The 16,410-nt window shown below is 42.0% G+C and overlaps 1 protein-coding gene across 1 annotated transcript in view; it reads right to left on the reverse strand.

Moving 5' to 3' along the window:
- LOC124605804 (serine-rich adhesin for platelets-like) overlaps positions 1-16,410 on the reverse strand; it is a 378,387-nt gene that overhangs the window by 109,757 nt on the left and 252,220 nt on the right. Inside the window, exon 2 of the mRNA XM_047137707.1 lies at positions 771-953. Coding sequence (XP_046993663.1) covers positions 771-929 — 159 coding nt within the window. The 5' untranslated portion in view covers positions 930-953. The remainder of the gene's footprint in view (positions 1-770; positions 954-16,410) is intronic.

A 16,410-nucleotide genomic window follows, 5' to 3' on the forward strand; every position in this document is an offset into this window, starting at 1 on the left:
TGTTCACGAATCCGTTCAGGTGGAAATGGGCTTCGTCTGATATCCGTAAGTTACCAAGGAAATTCACGTCCTCGTTGATTTTAGCCAACATCTGGCTACTAAACTCCACACGTGACGCTGGGTCTCGCTCACGTAAGTGTTGCACAATCTGCAACTTATAGGGATGGAAGTCTAATTCGTGCAGTATTCTTTGTAAGCTTCGTCGCTTAATCCCTAGCGAAGATGCATGCTGTCGAACGGAGCGGCGAGGACTTCTCTCGATTGCAGCTTTAGCAGCTGCAATGTTCTCTGGGGTACGTACCGTTGGAATGCCACCTGGAGGTTTCTTTTTCAAGGCAGATCCTGTTTCTCCAAAATTACGCACCCACGTTGTAATCGCATGCGCAGATGGGACACGTCCATGACGTCCAAGCTGGTAATGCTGTCGAAATGTTCTCTGCGCGGCAGTCGCACTATCACCATTTTTGTAAAACGCTCTCACAGCTACTGCACGTTCCGCACCAGTCCAACTCTCCATGATTACTAAATGGCAATGCGTTCACATCAATTGTGCGAAGTTTCGAACATCTGCCGGCGCTACAGTGCTGCCAACTGTAACGTTCAAACTTTCCCGTTCCCCTGCGCCAGCCTGTATAAGCAAACACTTTCAGGAATACTTGAAAATTCTGTAATGAATAATAAATAATTGTGTAGCTCGAGATTCGAGGAATAGACAACCCCCACCCCTCCCCATTTTCCCTTGCGGCCGGTAGCTGGCGTGTCAGACGTACCCTGAGCCCTCGGCGCTGAGCGTCGGAGCGCGGCTCGACGGCCGACACGAAGAAGCCGGTGCCGTGCTCCCTGCCGCCGCGCAGCCAGAAGCCGAACGACGGCGGTTGTCCGCGACGCCGCAGGCGCACCGTGCGCGCCGCCGACACCGCCTCTGCCATCGCTGCCAGCGCCTCCTCGTCACGCTGCAACACACCGACACCACCGCACTCAGTACACTGTCAGCTGCCGCAGCAAGTAATTTAAGCGCATAAAAATAAGGATGGGGCTAAAGTGTAAGACTGGACTCCTGTGAAATTTTGGTTGAGTTGACAGAATGATCTTTCGTAAATGATGACTAACTGAAAACCTCAGCTGCTGACAGGTGTTGTTGATATACCTCGATGTGGCCAGCTGAAAATTTGTGCCCCGACCGGGACTCGAACCCGGGATCTCCTGCTTACATGGCAGACGCTCTACCCATCTTTTTTTTTTTTAATATATAAAACCTTTATTTAAAAAAATGTTACACATTGCAAATACATACTAAGTTATACATACATGAAATTATTTAAACAAAGCGGTTTGATCATTTCAATTGCGCTGACATTAAGGAAAGACAACAGAAGATTGTGTTACTGACTAAATCACCAGAAAGAATTAAATTAAACATAAATACTTGAGAATGGCGGAAAGGAGATATATAATAAAGTTGACTAGCCTTCCAACTACACTTTCTGGGCATTAATTGAATCTAAGTATTTGAAGTGATCAGATCTATATAATCAGTCTTTCACTGCAAAAATGAACAGGGCAATGTGCCAGCCATTGAATATTACATTTATCGGATAGTATCTTATGGTTTTAACCAATCGATAAGGAGATTTCTATAAAAACTGTCTATTTCCAAATTTCTAGTATAAGCCAATATGCACCTTTCATGATTTGTGTTTGCCACTATTAGACACACAATCTCAATGTCACATAAGTTCTGTACATTAGATTATAAATTTCAAAACACTACTCTCTGAAGTAGAGAAAGCACACATCATAAATATACTGTAAAATCTTAAATAGTATCCTTAAGGTAACTACAATACATCACTGTCAACACAGTCTTCTTTTTTATATTAACCAATGCCCATTCTTTCAAATACAATTTTTAGCATATTACCGAACTTTTTCTTGTGATTCGAATAGCTTCTAATTTTGTGGAACTCACACAGCATGTGTACCTTGAACTCTATGATGCTATCGGATCCTAATTTGTTAAGGACGCAGCTAACAAAGTTTCCCAGCAACCAGTACACAGCGTTATTTTTTGCTTCTGGGAAATAGCGTGCTTCAGGCCTGTGTATCAATGACAGCGATATATACTCAGGGGATGTTCTTGTAATCAGAGCTATTTGCTCCCGGATCCACTTCCAACTATTCATGTGACCGCTGCAAGTATATCAATGAATTACTGTGTCAACTAGATGGCATTGTTGACATAAATTTGTTTCACAGAGTCCGATTGCGTGCAGTCTTTCATTGGTGCTAACTATGTTGTTAACTGTCTTGTACCATGACGTTTTTATATTAGACGTGAGCACATTAGAACTAATGTTTTTCCAAATCTCAGGCCACTCAATGTTTGGAAACTGTCGTTCTATTTTGTTTCTTCCTTCGCTTTTCTTTCGTTCCCGCATTATGGCTCTCGATGTTAAGTGTCGGGACTGCCTGAGTTCGACACTGACATAACTAAACTCAACATAGAAAATCCTCACGTGCTGTAAGCGACTGTTGATATTCTGCACGTCAATCGGGGGAAGCAGGCTTGGAGGTTTAATGATGTCGAAAAGTTGGCTGGTTATGCTTTCTCGCGAGTCTCTTATTAAATTAACTTGCCTTTTGATAAAAAGAGCAGAGGCTTTATCCGTTATATCAGTTAATCCTAGTCCACCATTTTTAGGATCTAAAGTGGCTACTTTAGCAGGTACTCTGAACGCTTCACCTCTCCACAAAAATTTTGTGATTTTGGACATTATTCTCCTCGCTATCATTCTCGGTATTGGAAACAGCTGGGCAGTATAATAAGCCTTAGCAAGGATGCATGAGTTGATATACTGTGTTCTTTGAACTTGGTTCTCTACAATGGCTCCTTGCACTTTATCTGCTGCAACTTTCCAATTTAAAGCCGTCATTTTCATAGGGCATGCTGTCAGGGTGATCCCAAGTGTTTTATGTTGTCGGACTAAGTTTGCCCACTCGACGTTGATATTATCAAAACCTCTGAGATTTAACATCTTACTTTTTTTTCCGTTTGCATTGGCTCCAGATGCTCTACAGTACGAATCAATCACTGTTGCTAGCGTGGTTACCTCGTCATTATTCCTTATAATGACCCCTATATCGTCAGCATAGGCTCTTATAACTGTTTTGTTTCCTGATAATGTTAAGCCTTTTAATGTAGCATGGACATGTCGGAGGAAAGGTTCCAGCGAAATTGCGAAGAGCGACATGGACAGAGGACTTCCTTGAGGAACACCTCGTTGTATTTGCATCGGCCTGGATTGTTGACAATTCACCGCTATTTTAGCATTTATTCCAGTTGCTATGTTCTTAATCAACTGTATAACCCTATCGTTGAAACCTATTTTCTTCAATGTCTGTAGAAGACATTCATGGTTTACTACATCGAACGCCTTATAAAAATCTAAAAACAATAAAGCACACTTTATGTTTGTTACAGAAGTTATTGCAATGATATCCCTGAATTCCGCTAGATTTTGAAAAATGGTTCTGCCTTGCGCACAGTTCTGATGTTGACTAATAATTTTATCTGTAAGGCATGAAATTCTCTTGTTTATTATTCTAGCTATTAATTCATAATCAGAATTCAGCAGTGAAATTGGACGAAAATTATTTAAATCTTTGTTTCCATTATTTTTTGGCACCAGAACAATTTTACTCTCCTTAAACTCAGCCGGAATCATTTTACCCTGAATAACCTCATTTACAATGTCCGTGATTTTCGCACCCACTATTGGCCAGTAACGGACGTAAAATTCTGCTGGCAGACCATCCGGTCCTGGGGATTTTTTTGGTGGCGAGGCGCACAGAGTCTCATACACGTCTTCTTCACTGACAACCTCGAGAAAATTTTCGTTGTCATCTTCTGTCAGCTGTGGGGCTAGGATGTCAAGGAATTCTTCCAAGGAAGCATCACTACTTTGATGTACAGAATATAGCTCGCAATAATAGCGATAAATCTCGTCCATGATATCCTGCTGGGTTCTGAGAATCGTGCCGTGTTTTGTTCGAATTTCTTCAATAAAAGTCCTTCTCCCGTTTTTCGTATGCTTCACTAAATGATATAGGGAAGTAGTTTCATCTGCTGACACAGAATTTGCCTTCGACTTTATTTTCAACCCTTCCATTTGACTTCTCTTGATATTAAGTAACTTGGCTTTGACTTTTTTGATGTCTGCTATCCGAAGTGAGGAACCTGCTGAGACTTGATCATATAGATCTCTTAAAACGGAATAGTAATACTCTATAGTGCATTTCATTTCCCTTGCGCTCTGGGCACTGTATTGAATAAGAACTTTCCTCAACTTTGGCTTTGCCATTTTAACCCACCAGTCAATAGCAGTGGCATATCTACTACGGGCTCGCAGGCATATTGCCCATGTTTCTTTAATCAGATCTTCTAAATCATGATTAACTAACAAGGAAGTGCTCAAATTCCACTGATTCTTGAATCGGCGAACCGGCTGTCTTGTTAGATTTATGCAAGCTAAGACACTTGAATGGTCTGAAAAGTACGTAGGAATGGCTTCTACTTTTGTCTCGGAAGTTTCAAGATTTTTAGAAATATATAGTCTATCAATCCTGCTACGTGATGTTGCCGTGACACAAGTGAACTCAACAATGGAGGGGTATTTGATTTCCCATATATCCTTTAATTCTAAACCAGTAACTAATTGTTTTAGTTCACTTGAGAAATTAAAATTAGGTAACTGATCTTTTCGATTTAAAACACAATTAAAATCACCTCCAAGTAATAACTGTCTTGGTGATTTCCTTAACAAGTATATCAAGTCGTCTTTGAAGAAACGTGCCCTGTCAGCTCGATGAGAACTTCCTGAAGGGGCGTACAAGTTGATGATAGTCACATCATAGATATTTAGTCCTATTCCCCTTCCGGATTCCAGTCGTTCCACCTCGCTTACTGTAATCCCTTCCCTTACCAAAATAGCTGTTCCAACACTTGTTTCGGGAGACACATTTATGTAACTGACAAAACCGGGAATTACCAAATCCGAAATTAGAACTTCTTGTAACAGGGCAATATCAGTCGCGGATTCGTACAAAAATTCCTTAAGGGCCGATAATTTCAAACCGGTCGTGATTTTATTTATGTTTATAGTGGTGACAGAATAAGATTGCGTCATTGTGCTGTCACTATGTAGTTGTTTTGTTGAAATAATTTAGTTTACTGTGGTTCAGGGTTCAGTTAAGCTGTAACAGTTTTCTCGGAAGGCTGAACATGGAATAACACTTCAATCAGTTTATTAGTTACTGTCCCGTTTTTTTCCTACTTCTGATGTTTTCTCTTGTACCGCAAGCAGACTGATTTCCTGGTAAACTTTCTGATTTTTCCTCCAGTGATTCGTGTACGACCGTTTCGGACTGAACATTCTTTGGGCTTGGGTCGCCCCTACTGGATTTTCCCTTCCCTTGGTTACGAGCTACATTCTCATTTGGTTGCGTCGGTATTTTACTTCGCGGCTTATCTGGAGCAGCAGCAGACGCTTTAGCAATTTCGGTTGCCGGCGCCTGCCCTGAGGTGTTGACCGTGATTTCAGTTTGGCCACCACTTCCTCGTTCTTTAGTAATTTCACTCACTTTCTGATCGAGGGAAACAAATGGAGACTGCAGTTTTGCATCCTCTCCCTGAATTTGTTTATTAACAGATAGATTCTGATCTTTGCAGTCGGCTACTGCACCTGTTGTTTCTTGCAAATTAATGCTGCTTACACCCCTTTCATTTTCTGGTACCGTATGTGTATTATCTTTCTGTTCATTAGTTTCCATTCGCATTTTGCTTTCAGGTACCTCTGCCTTCTCATCGCACTGTTTTTGCTTGCGAAGTGAGGGAGTGGGACAAGACAGCTCGTCCTCTGAACAACTATCAGTTATCTCCAGAGGTCGTTTTTTCGGTTGCATTTCAGTTTCACGAGTAGTGGCAACGGGGTTTCCGTTTGTTGTTAACGGGGGAAATTGACTGTTATCGTGAAGGGAGACATCAGCTTGTCCCGCTGCGTTAACATCCTCAACCAGTTGTTCCGGGCTATTCTTTGGTAACAGATCATTTAAGGTAAGCTTCTGACGCTGTATCAAATTACTTTTAAGCACAACAGTTCGCCGCGGACATTCCTGTCTGAAGTGGCCGGTTTCGTTACATATATGACATGTAGCTTCCTGACCTGTATAAACAATTTGTGCCTTATACCCACAAACAGTTATGTGAGACGGAATATTCGTCTTAACGTCCATCTCTACACAGCGGACCCCGTTAAAACACTGCAGTTTAAAGCGAGGCGACCATCTTTCATTTGCAATTGATTTAACGTCTCCGTAGTTTAAAAGAGCTTCCTTAATCTTATCATTTTCAATTTCAATGGGGAGATTCAAGACACGAACGGTTTTGTAATGAATGTGCGCTCTATAGATGGAAACCTTACTTTTATAACCATTTCTATGCACAAAATCTACTTCATAGCCCCACTTTCGTAACACTTTATCAACAGTCGAAGCACTGATTAACTTGACAAAAACACAGTATTTTTCCTGATCCAGTTGCCAGGTATGAACGGTTTCAGAATTGAGACCAATTACCTGTGTAATCCAGTCATCTATTTCCAGGGATGTCGGCTGAACAGGACGGGATTCTTTGTCAAAAGCAAATACCAGAGTATTCTTCCTGAGGTTTGTAGCCATGGTTAATCCAGCGAAGCAATTTCGGTTAAACAACCGAAATTCCAAGTAGCAGCAGCAAGACCAGAAAGAGCGATCAGATCACAAGGAACAGGAACGAACACGGAGATTAACGGACGGACGGCACGCGGCGAAGCACAAGTACAGAGATGTAAACACTGAAGTGCAGCGCAACAGTTAACAGCGGCCACTCGCGAGCGCGGCTGAAACGGAACTGGTCCATCTGAGCCACCGAGGACACAGATGAATAGCGCGACTGCAGGGACTTATCCCTTGCACGCTTCCCGTGAGACACACATTCTCAACTGTCCACAATTCTACATATGTAATATACCTAATAGATATTTGCCCATCCACTCATTACTCGAGCACACTAAGGTGACGATTCCCGTAAGAGTTTGGGCAACCTGTGCGCATTCGCACAGACGAAGGTCAATGGCTGGGTAGCCTATATACCACGGAATAATGTAGATAGGGAGGTAAAAATTGACACACATGCTTGGAACGACATGGGGTTTTATTTATATATCCAAAATACTCGTCGGATATATATATATACCGGGTGATCAAAAAGTCAGTATAACTTTGAAAGCTGAATAAATCGAGGAATAATGTAGATAGAGAGGTACAAATTGACACACATGCTTGGAATGACTTGAGGTTTTATTAGAAGCAAATAATACAAAAGTTCCAAAAATGTCCGACAGATGGTGCTTCATCTGATCAGAATAGCAATAATTAGCATAACAAAGTAAGACAAAGCAAAGATGATGTTCTTTACAGGAAATGCTCGATATGTCCACCATCATTTCTCAACAACAGCTGTAGTCGAGGAATAATGTTGTGAACAGCACTGTAAAGACTGTCCGGAGTTATGGGGAGGCATTGGCGTCGGATTTTCTTTCAGCATTCCTAGAGATGTCGGTCGATCACGATACACTTGCGACTTCAGGTAACCCCAAAGCCAATAATCGCACGGACCTGGGAGGCCAAGCATGACGAAAGTGGCGGCTGAGCACACGATCATCACCAAACGACGCGCGCAAGAGATCTTTCACGCACCATCTGTCGACATTTTCTGAACTTTGTTTTTTTTTTGTTCTAATAAAACCCCATGTCATTCCAAGCATGTGTGTCAATTTTTACCTCTCTATCTACATTATTCCGTGATATATATATATATATATATATATATATAGATAGATAGATAGATAGTTGAACCCCAATTCCTTAAAGAATCGAACTCCCTTGCATAAAACAGCTTCAAACGCGTGATTACTTTACAAACGAGTTAATGTGTTAAATACTTGACGTTAAGCATGTAAAAGAGAAAAGATTCAGAAAAGGTTTGAAATTATGTTTAAAGTTTGTTGGAAGTCGAAAGTACTCTAATTACGAAACAATGGTTGAATATGGCCTGGATAATTTGCACTCCATTTTAGGCTCAAAATGGCTCTGAGCACTATGGGACTTAACATCTGAGATCATCAGTCCCCTTGAACTTAGAACTACTTAAACCTAACTAACCTAAGGACATTATACACATCCATGCCCGAGGCAGGATTCGAACCTGCGACCATAGCAGTCACGCGGTTCCGGACTGAAGTGCCTAGAACCGCTCGGCCACAGCGGCCGGCCCATTTTAGGCAAAAGCAAGTTTTTCAGACATACGTACAACTGCATCTATGCTACGCAAACCACCGTGAGGTGCATGGAAGGGTGCGTTCCATCGTACCAGCTATTAGGGTTTCTTCCTGTTCCATTCACGTACGGAGCGCGGGAAGAATGATTGTTTGAATGCCTCTGTGCGTACAGTAACTATTCTAATCTTATCCTCACGATCCCTATGTGAGTGATACGTAGGGGGTTTTAGTACATTCCTAGAGCAATCATTTAACGCCGGTTCTTAAAACTTTGTTAATAGACTAGTTTACGTCTGCCTTCTAGAGTCTCCCAGTTCGGTTCCTTCAGTACCTCTGTGACACTCTTCCACGCTTTAAACAAACCTATGGCTATTCGTGCTGCCCTTCTCTGTATACGTTGCAATATGCGCTGTTAGTCCTCAGGTACGGGTCCCACACATTTGAACAGTATTCTAGAATGTGTCGCAAGAGTGATTTGTTAACAACCTCTTTTGTAGACTGACTGCATTTCTCCAGTATTCTACCAATAAACCGAAGTCTACCACCTGCTTCACCCTATGTGACCATTCCATTTCATATCCCTACTATGTCTTACACCCTTTTTTTCGTTTTGTGAAGTGGAATACTTTACATTTCTGAACATTTAGAGCAAGCTGCCAATCTCTGCACCACGCTGAAATCTTATCAAGATCTGATTGAATATTTAAGCAGCTTCTCTCAGACAGTACTTCATTACAGATAACTGCCATCATCTACAAAAAGCCTGATTTTACTAATACATTGTCCAACATGAACAACAAGGATCTCCACATACTTCCATGGGGCACACCCGAAGTTACTTCTACATTTGACGATGACTCTCCATCCAAGATAACATGCTCTGTTCTCCCTACCAAAAACTCCTCCACCCAGTCACAAATTTCACTTGATTACCCCACATGCTCGTACTTTTGACAATAAGCGTAGCTGTGGCACTGAGTCAAACGCTTTTCGGAAATCAAGAAACACTGAATCTACCTGGTTGTCTTGATCCAAAACTTTCAATATGTCACATGAGAAAAGTGCGAGTTGGGTTGCACATGATCGATGTTTTCGAAATCCATGCTGGTTGGCATTGAGGAGGTCATTCCGTTCAAGATCTCATTGTTTATGACAACCCTGAACTATAGGCCTATGTGATATAATGACAATTTTGAAGTGGATACTGTCTGTGAACTGCATTGTGAAGAGAGTCAGTAGTAAAGAGAAATAAATTAAAACGTCATGTCTGATGCTGACTGCATGAACAGTGAAAATGTAGTAAGCAGTAAACTTTTTTTTACTTTCTTTATTCCGAGTGAGCTGTCAAGAGAGAAAAAGTTTCATAAAGGTTTCATAATGTGTACCGTTTGTTGGAAGTCGGTAAGTGCTGTTATTCCCATATGCTTGATGCATGAAGTCCGGGTTTGCTGTTATCTACAAATAGTGGATGAATAAAGTTGGGGTTTCTAACTGCTGTCTTATTGTGTTTAACTTTTAACATATGATTATACGTCTTACTGAGTTACGATAGCATTTTAAATTTTTTATTGCTCCTGGAAGCTGTTGGCCTGTTACAACCTCCAATGGGGATATATGCTTAGTAATACAGATATAGCACACAAAATATGAAAATGTAGCTCGGGGATGGTGATTACCTTACAGTACCCAGACCAAAGCACGAGTAATCACTGCATGTGTTCTTCGAGATTTCCGCATTAATTAGAATTGTGCAATCTCCATAAACGATGTTCTTTGGTAGGAAGCCAATCTATTTAATTACAGTGACATTTATTATCTGAACATAGTGCACTAAAACGCAGCATATTGCAAAATCAAACGAAATAGTTGAAGTAAATGAGTACAGTATTTGCAGACAAGGCACAAAAGAATGGGTAATCCTGTTTAAGTTTCCTCCCAGAAATTACTATTACAGCTTATAAGAATTTGAGAATCGCACTATTAACTGGTAGAGAAGCTACATTTGTTAATCGTATTGTATCTAACAGTGTCCCATATGCGCTAAAAATACGATTACAATTGAATTACGACTACAATAATGTAGGCCCCTGCTATGCAAGTTTATTCATCAAATGCAAGTTTAATGTTCCTGACATGCGTTGACGATGAGTTACACAACACCACAGTGGCACAAAGGCAAATAAATCTATTTGGATAACAGGTCGAAATCATAATCGATTTAGAAATCACAGTTCTATCTTTCACACCAGTTTAGTCTATTGTTCGACATACATAAGCTTAGTTGCCAGTTGGATTGATCTGATCGCGATAGTGAAGTTCAGCTTAAGTGCACAATCCGTGCTGAGCAGTCTGGTTTATTCCCAGAATATATGCGTGCCTCGACGAATTATTGAATAACTACTGTACAATAGTGAAGGCAGCAGAGGATCAAGTAGGTAAAAAGACGAGGGCTAGTAGAAATCCTTGGGTAACAGAAGAGATACTGAATTTAATTGATGAAAGGAGAAAATACAAAAATGCAGTGAGTGAAGCAGGCAAAAGAGATACAAACGTCTCAAAAATGAGATCGACAGGAAGTGCAAAATGGCTAAGCAGGGATGGCTAGAGGACAAATGTAAGGATGTAGGGGCTTATCTCACGAGGGTTAAGATAGATACTGCCTACAGGAAAATTAAAGAGACCTTTGGAGAAAAGAGAACCACTTGTATGAATATCAAGAGGTCAGATGGAAACCAAGTTCTAAGCAACAAAGGGAAAGCAGAAAGGTGGAAGCAGTATATAGAGGGTCTATACAGGGGCGATGTTCTCGAGGACAATATCATGGAAATGGAAGAGGATGTAGATGAAGATGAAATGGGAGACATAATACTGCGTGAAGAGTTTGACAGAGGCTCGGGAGTAGACAACATTCCATTAGAACTACTGACAGCCTTGGGAGAACCAGTCCTGACAAAACTACCATCTGGTGAGCAAGATGTATGAGACAGGCGAAATTCCCTCAGACTTCAAGAAGAATATAATAATTCCAATCCCAAAGAAAGCAGGTGTTGACAGATGTGAAAATTATCGAACTATCAGTTTAATAAGTCACAGTTGCAAAATACTAACGCGAATTCTTTACAGACGAATGGAAAAACTGGTAGAAGCCGACCTCGGGGAAGATCAGTTTGGATTCCGTAGAAATGTTGAAACACGTGAGGCAATACTGACCCTACGACTTATCTTAGAAGAAAGATTAAGGAAAGGCAAACCTACGTTTCTAGCATTTGTAGACTTAGAGAAAGCTTTTGACAATGTTGACTGGAATACACTCTTTCAAATTCTAAAGGTGGCAGGGGTAAAATACAGGGAGCGAAAGGCTATTTACAATTTGTACAGAAACCAGATGGCAGTTATAAGAGTCGAGGGACATGAAAGGGAAGCAGTGGTTGGGAAGGGATTGAGACAGGGTTGTAGCCTCTCTCCGATGTTATTCAATCTGTATATTGAGCAAGCAGTAAAGGAAACAAAAGAAAAGTTCGGAGTAGGTATTAAAATCCATGGAGAAGAAATAAAAACTTTGAGGTTCGCCGATGACATTGTTATTCTGTCAGAGACAGCAATGAACAGTTGAACGAAATGGATAGTGTCTTAAAGGAAGATATAAGATGAACATCAACAAAAACAAAACGAGAATAATGGACTGTAGTCGAATTAAGTCGGGTGACGCTGAGGGAATTAGATTAGGAAATGAGGTACTTAAAGCAGTAAATGAGTTTTGCTATTTGCGGAGAAAAATAACTGATGATGTGCGAAGTAGAGAGGATATAAAATGTAGACTGTGCAATGGCAAGGAAAGCGTTTCTGAAGAAGAGAAATTTGTTAACATCGAGTATAGATTAAAGTGTCAGGAAGTCGTTTCTGAAAGTATTTGTATGGAGTGTAGCCATGTATGGAAGTGAAACTTAGACGATAAATACTTTAGACAAGAAGAGAATAGAAGCTTTCGAAATGTGGTGCTACAGAAGAATGCTGAAGATTAGAAGGATAGAACACATAACTAATAAGGAGGTATTGAATAGAATTGGGGAGAAGAGAAATTTGTGGCACAACTTGACTAGAAGAAGGGATCGGTTGGTAGGACATATTTTGAGACATCAAGGGATCACCAATTTAGTATTGGAGAGCAGCGCGGAGGGTAAAAATCGTAGAGCGAGACCAAGAGATGAATACACTAAACAGATTCAGAAGGATGTAGGTTGCAATATGTACTGGGAGATGAAGAAGCTTGCACGGAACAGAGTAGGATGGAGAGTTGCATCAAACCAGTCTCAGGACTGAAGACCACAACAACAACAACAACGGCAGTACAGGTGTGCTACAATGCCCTGCCTCCTCCTCGTAGAACAGGCAGCACACTGGAATCAGCGCTGCATGAACAATGCTATTTTGCTACAGCGCGCTTTATTGTTTCCTAGTGGTAGACAAGTGACAACGATCGGCAACAACCCGTAACGGTCCAAAGTCATCCGACCAGGGCCGTATTTCGAACCTACCGTCACCTAAGCTGAACCGGTAATAGGGCTTTTAAGCGACACAGATGCCTGGGATGTTGATGATAACAACAATACATAACGACGGTATGCAAGGAAAACCTCGTAACTCCGTCGTTTCATGAAAATCTCGTAATTCCGGTAACGAAATCCGTTATGTCAATAACTAGGTTTCCGCTTCATAGTTACACATGTAGCAACTCTATCTGTATCATTGCATATAATTTTTTAAGAAGCCTTTTTTGCTTTTGCTATAAAATTGAGCAAAAGGCAGTTACGAGGTTATCATTGCCATCCATGAATAAAATTTTTATGACAGGATGAGTCAGAAGTTACGCAACTCTAAATTCAGAAAACAGTTTGGTGGGAAACTGAGTTTCTTATCGGCGGGAATGTCTGTGATGGCAACGGATGACATTGTAAGAGATGCATAGCACGTGGTATCCAAGCAGTTTCGCCGACCTGAGTGGTCGAGCGGTTCTAGGCGCTACAGTCTGGAACCGCGCGACCGCGACGGTCGCAAGTTCGAATCCTGCCTCGGGCATGGATGTGTGTGATGTCCTTAGGTTAGTTAGGTTTCAGTAGTTCTAAGTTCTAGGCGACTGATGACCACTACAGTTAAGTCCCATAGTGCTCAGAGGCATTTGAACCATTTTTGATCCAAGCAGTTTCCCGCTGTTTTGCTACGTGGAAACAAACATGCGTTTACATTGCAGTGCTTGTGTCGTTAAGAAGTACAAAGCAATGTTTCTTCGGACATCCATGTCACCCTAATCATGGCCGAGTTTTCCAGAGAGTTTTGTTTTAATGTCTCACATCAAGCACTGTAGAAGGAGGGTGTGGTAACTTCTCGTCACCCCCGGTATTCTGTAAATGTTCGCTCTGAGCATGTGCTTTCATGGTTTCTTCATCCCATCAACTCCTTTATTTCTTAGCGACATTCGCTGATCTTGAGTAGTGCCCCATCTTGACACAACAAAAACACACACTATTAAAAAAAAAAAGAACAGTTCCCTCGAAAGGATTAGTGTGCTAATACCCATCCCAGAATCTGCAAAATTGGCGTACTGTAGGATTGTGACGTTCTATGAGCCTATAGACAGAACTCTGACTAGTTCATTGTGCAATACTGCCCTCGCAGTCCAACAATAACGCGTGGGCCCACCCACAACTACAATGGCACCTAGGGCATCATTGTCTGCCGCAATCGTTCTTTCCTGTCTGCAGGCCTCCGATTGTACAGCCACACTACAGTAAAGGAACAGAATGCAGCCCGATTCTAATACGCCCGCAGTTAAAAGAGCAATGAACGTATTTCCAGTTGCGCTGAAACAAAGGCAGGTTTCGTTCTACCTGACACCGAAGTTAAAAGATGGCTGTCATTCTAACTGACAAGAACTTAAAAGATCACTGTCAGCTTATCTTTTCTACCCATAATTCTCTTCTTACTTAGTACGGAAACAAAGGTTCGCACGATTTTGATTTGTCCACATTACACGACTGTACTCATGAGACATAATCCGGAAGCATAAGAGTTATTCAGTACAGGAAGTTGCATCTGCTTACAAAAGCACTTTACTTCGCATGTACAGTACGTACACTACTGGCCATTAAAAATTGCTACACCAAGAAGAAATGCAGATGATAAACGGGTATTCATTGGACAAATATATTATTCTAGAACTGACAAGTGATTACATTTTCATGCAATTTGGGTGGACAGATCCTGAGAAATCAGTGCCCGGAACAAACACCACTGGCCGTAATAACGGCCTTGATACGCCTGGGCATTGAGTCAAACAGAGCTTGGATGGCGTGTACAGGTACAGCTGCCCATACAGTTTCAACACGATACCACAGTTCATCAAGAGTAGTGACTGGCGTATTGTGACGAACCAGTTGCTCGGCCACCATTGACCAGACGTTTTCAATTGGTGAGAGATCTGGAGAATGTGCTGGCCAGGGCAGCAGTCGAACATTTTCTGTATCCAGAAAGGCCCGTACAGGACCTGAAACATGCGGTCGTGCATTATCCTGCTGAAATGTAGGGTTTCGCAGGGATCGAACGAAGGGTAGAACCACGGGTCGTAACACATCTGAAATGTAACGTCCACTGTTCAAAGTGCCGCCAATGCGAACAAGAGGTGACCGAGACGTGTTACCAATGGCATCCCATACCATCACGCCGGGTGATACGCCAGTATGGCGATGACGTATACACGCTTCCAATGTACATTCACCGCGATGTCGCCAAACACTGATGCGACCATCATGATGCTGTAAACAGAACCTGGATTCATCCGAAAAATGACGTTTTGCCATTCGTGCACCCAGGTTCGTCGTTGAGTATACCATCGCAGGCGCCCCTGTCTGTGATGCAGTGTCAAGGGTAACCGCAGCCATGGTCTCCAAGCTGATAGTCCATGCTGCTGCAAACGTCGTCGAAGTGTTCGTGCAGATCATTGTTGTCTTGCAAACGTCCCCATCTGTTGACTCAGGGATAGAGACGTAGCTGCACGATCCATTACAGCCATGCGGATATGATGCCTGTCATCTCGACTGCTAGTGATACGAGGCCGTTGGGACCCAGCACGGCGTTCCGTATTACCCTCCTGAACCCACCGATTCCATATTCTGCTAACAGTCATTGGATCTCGACCAACGCGAGCAGCAACGTCGCGATACGATAAACCGTAATCGTGATAGGCTACAATCCGACCTTTATCAAACTTTGCACGAGGTATCACAACAACGTTTCACCAGGCCACGCCGGTCAACTGCTGTTTGTGTATGAGAAATCGGTTGGAAACTTTCCTCATGTCAGCACGTTGTAGGTGTCGCCACCGGCGCCAACCTTGTGTGAATGCTCTGAAAAGCTAATCATTTGCATATCACGGCATCTTCTTCCTGTCGGATAAATTTCGAGTCTGTAGCACGTCATCTTCGTGGTGTAGCAATTTTAATGGCCAGTAGCGTAATATAAGCACAGAATTTCAGTGCTTAAGCAATCAGGTATTAGGTGTGAAGGTGGAAGACGAGAGAATTATTTAACAACGTAAATAACGTTCTTGTTGCAAAGTCCTTGGTTCTTTGCGAAATAATATTAGGATGAGATGACATGAATACTCAAAAATACTCAGTCCTTAATTCTCGGACTACGAGACATGCAGCGATTGGAACAAACATGCACCGCGAGAAATGTATGCATGAACATAAATGCAGATGCTAGCGGAGCCTACAGGCTGTACTGTTGTATTTGACCACAAACGGCACCTGTGCAATGTCCTTAACACGTTGTTAAGTGTCAATCGTCGTCAGAAGAGTGTTCTATGTAGTTGTGAGTGCATTATGTCGGAGCTAAGTGAATTTCGTACGTGGGCAAATTGTTGGTGCTCGTATGGTGGTTGCTTTGTAAACAAGGGAGGCGAGGTGTTTGGCGTATCAAGAGACACTGTATCAAAGATTTATACCGCATACAGGAAAAGCGGAGAAAAACATCATCC

The sequence above is a fragment of the Schistocerca americana genome, chromosome 3, assembly GCF_021461395.2.
Source record: "Schistocerca americana isolate TAMUIC-IGC-003095 chromosome 3, iqSchAmer2.1, whole genome shotgun sequence".
Taxonomy (NCBI): domain Eukaryota; kingdom Metazoa; phylum Arthropoda; class Insecta; order Orthoptera; family Acrididae; genus Schistocerca; species Schistocerca americana.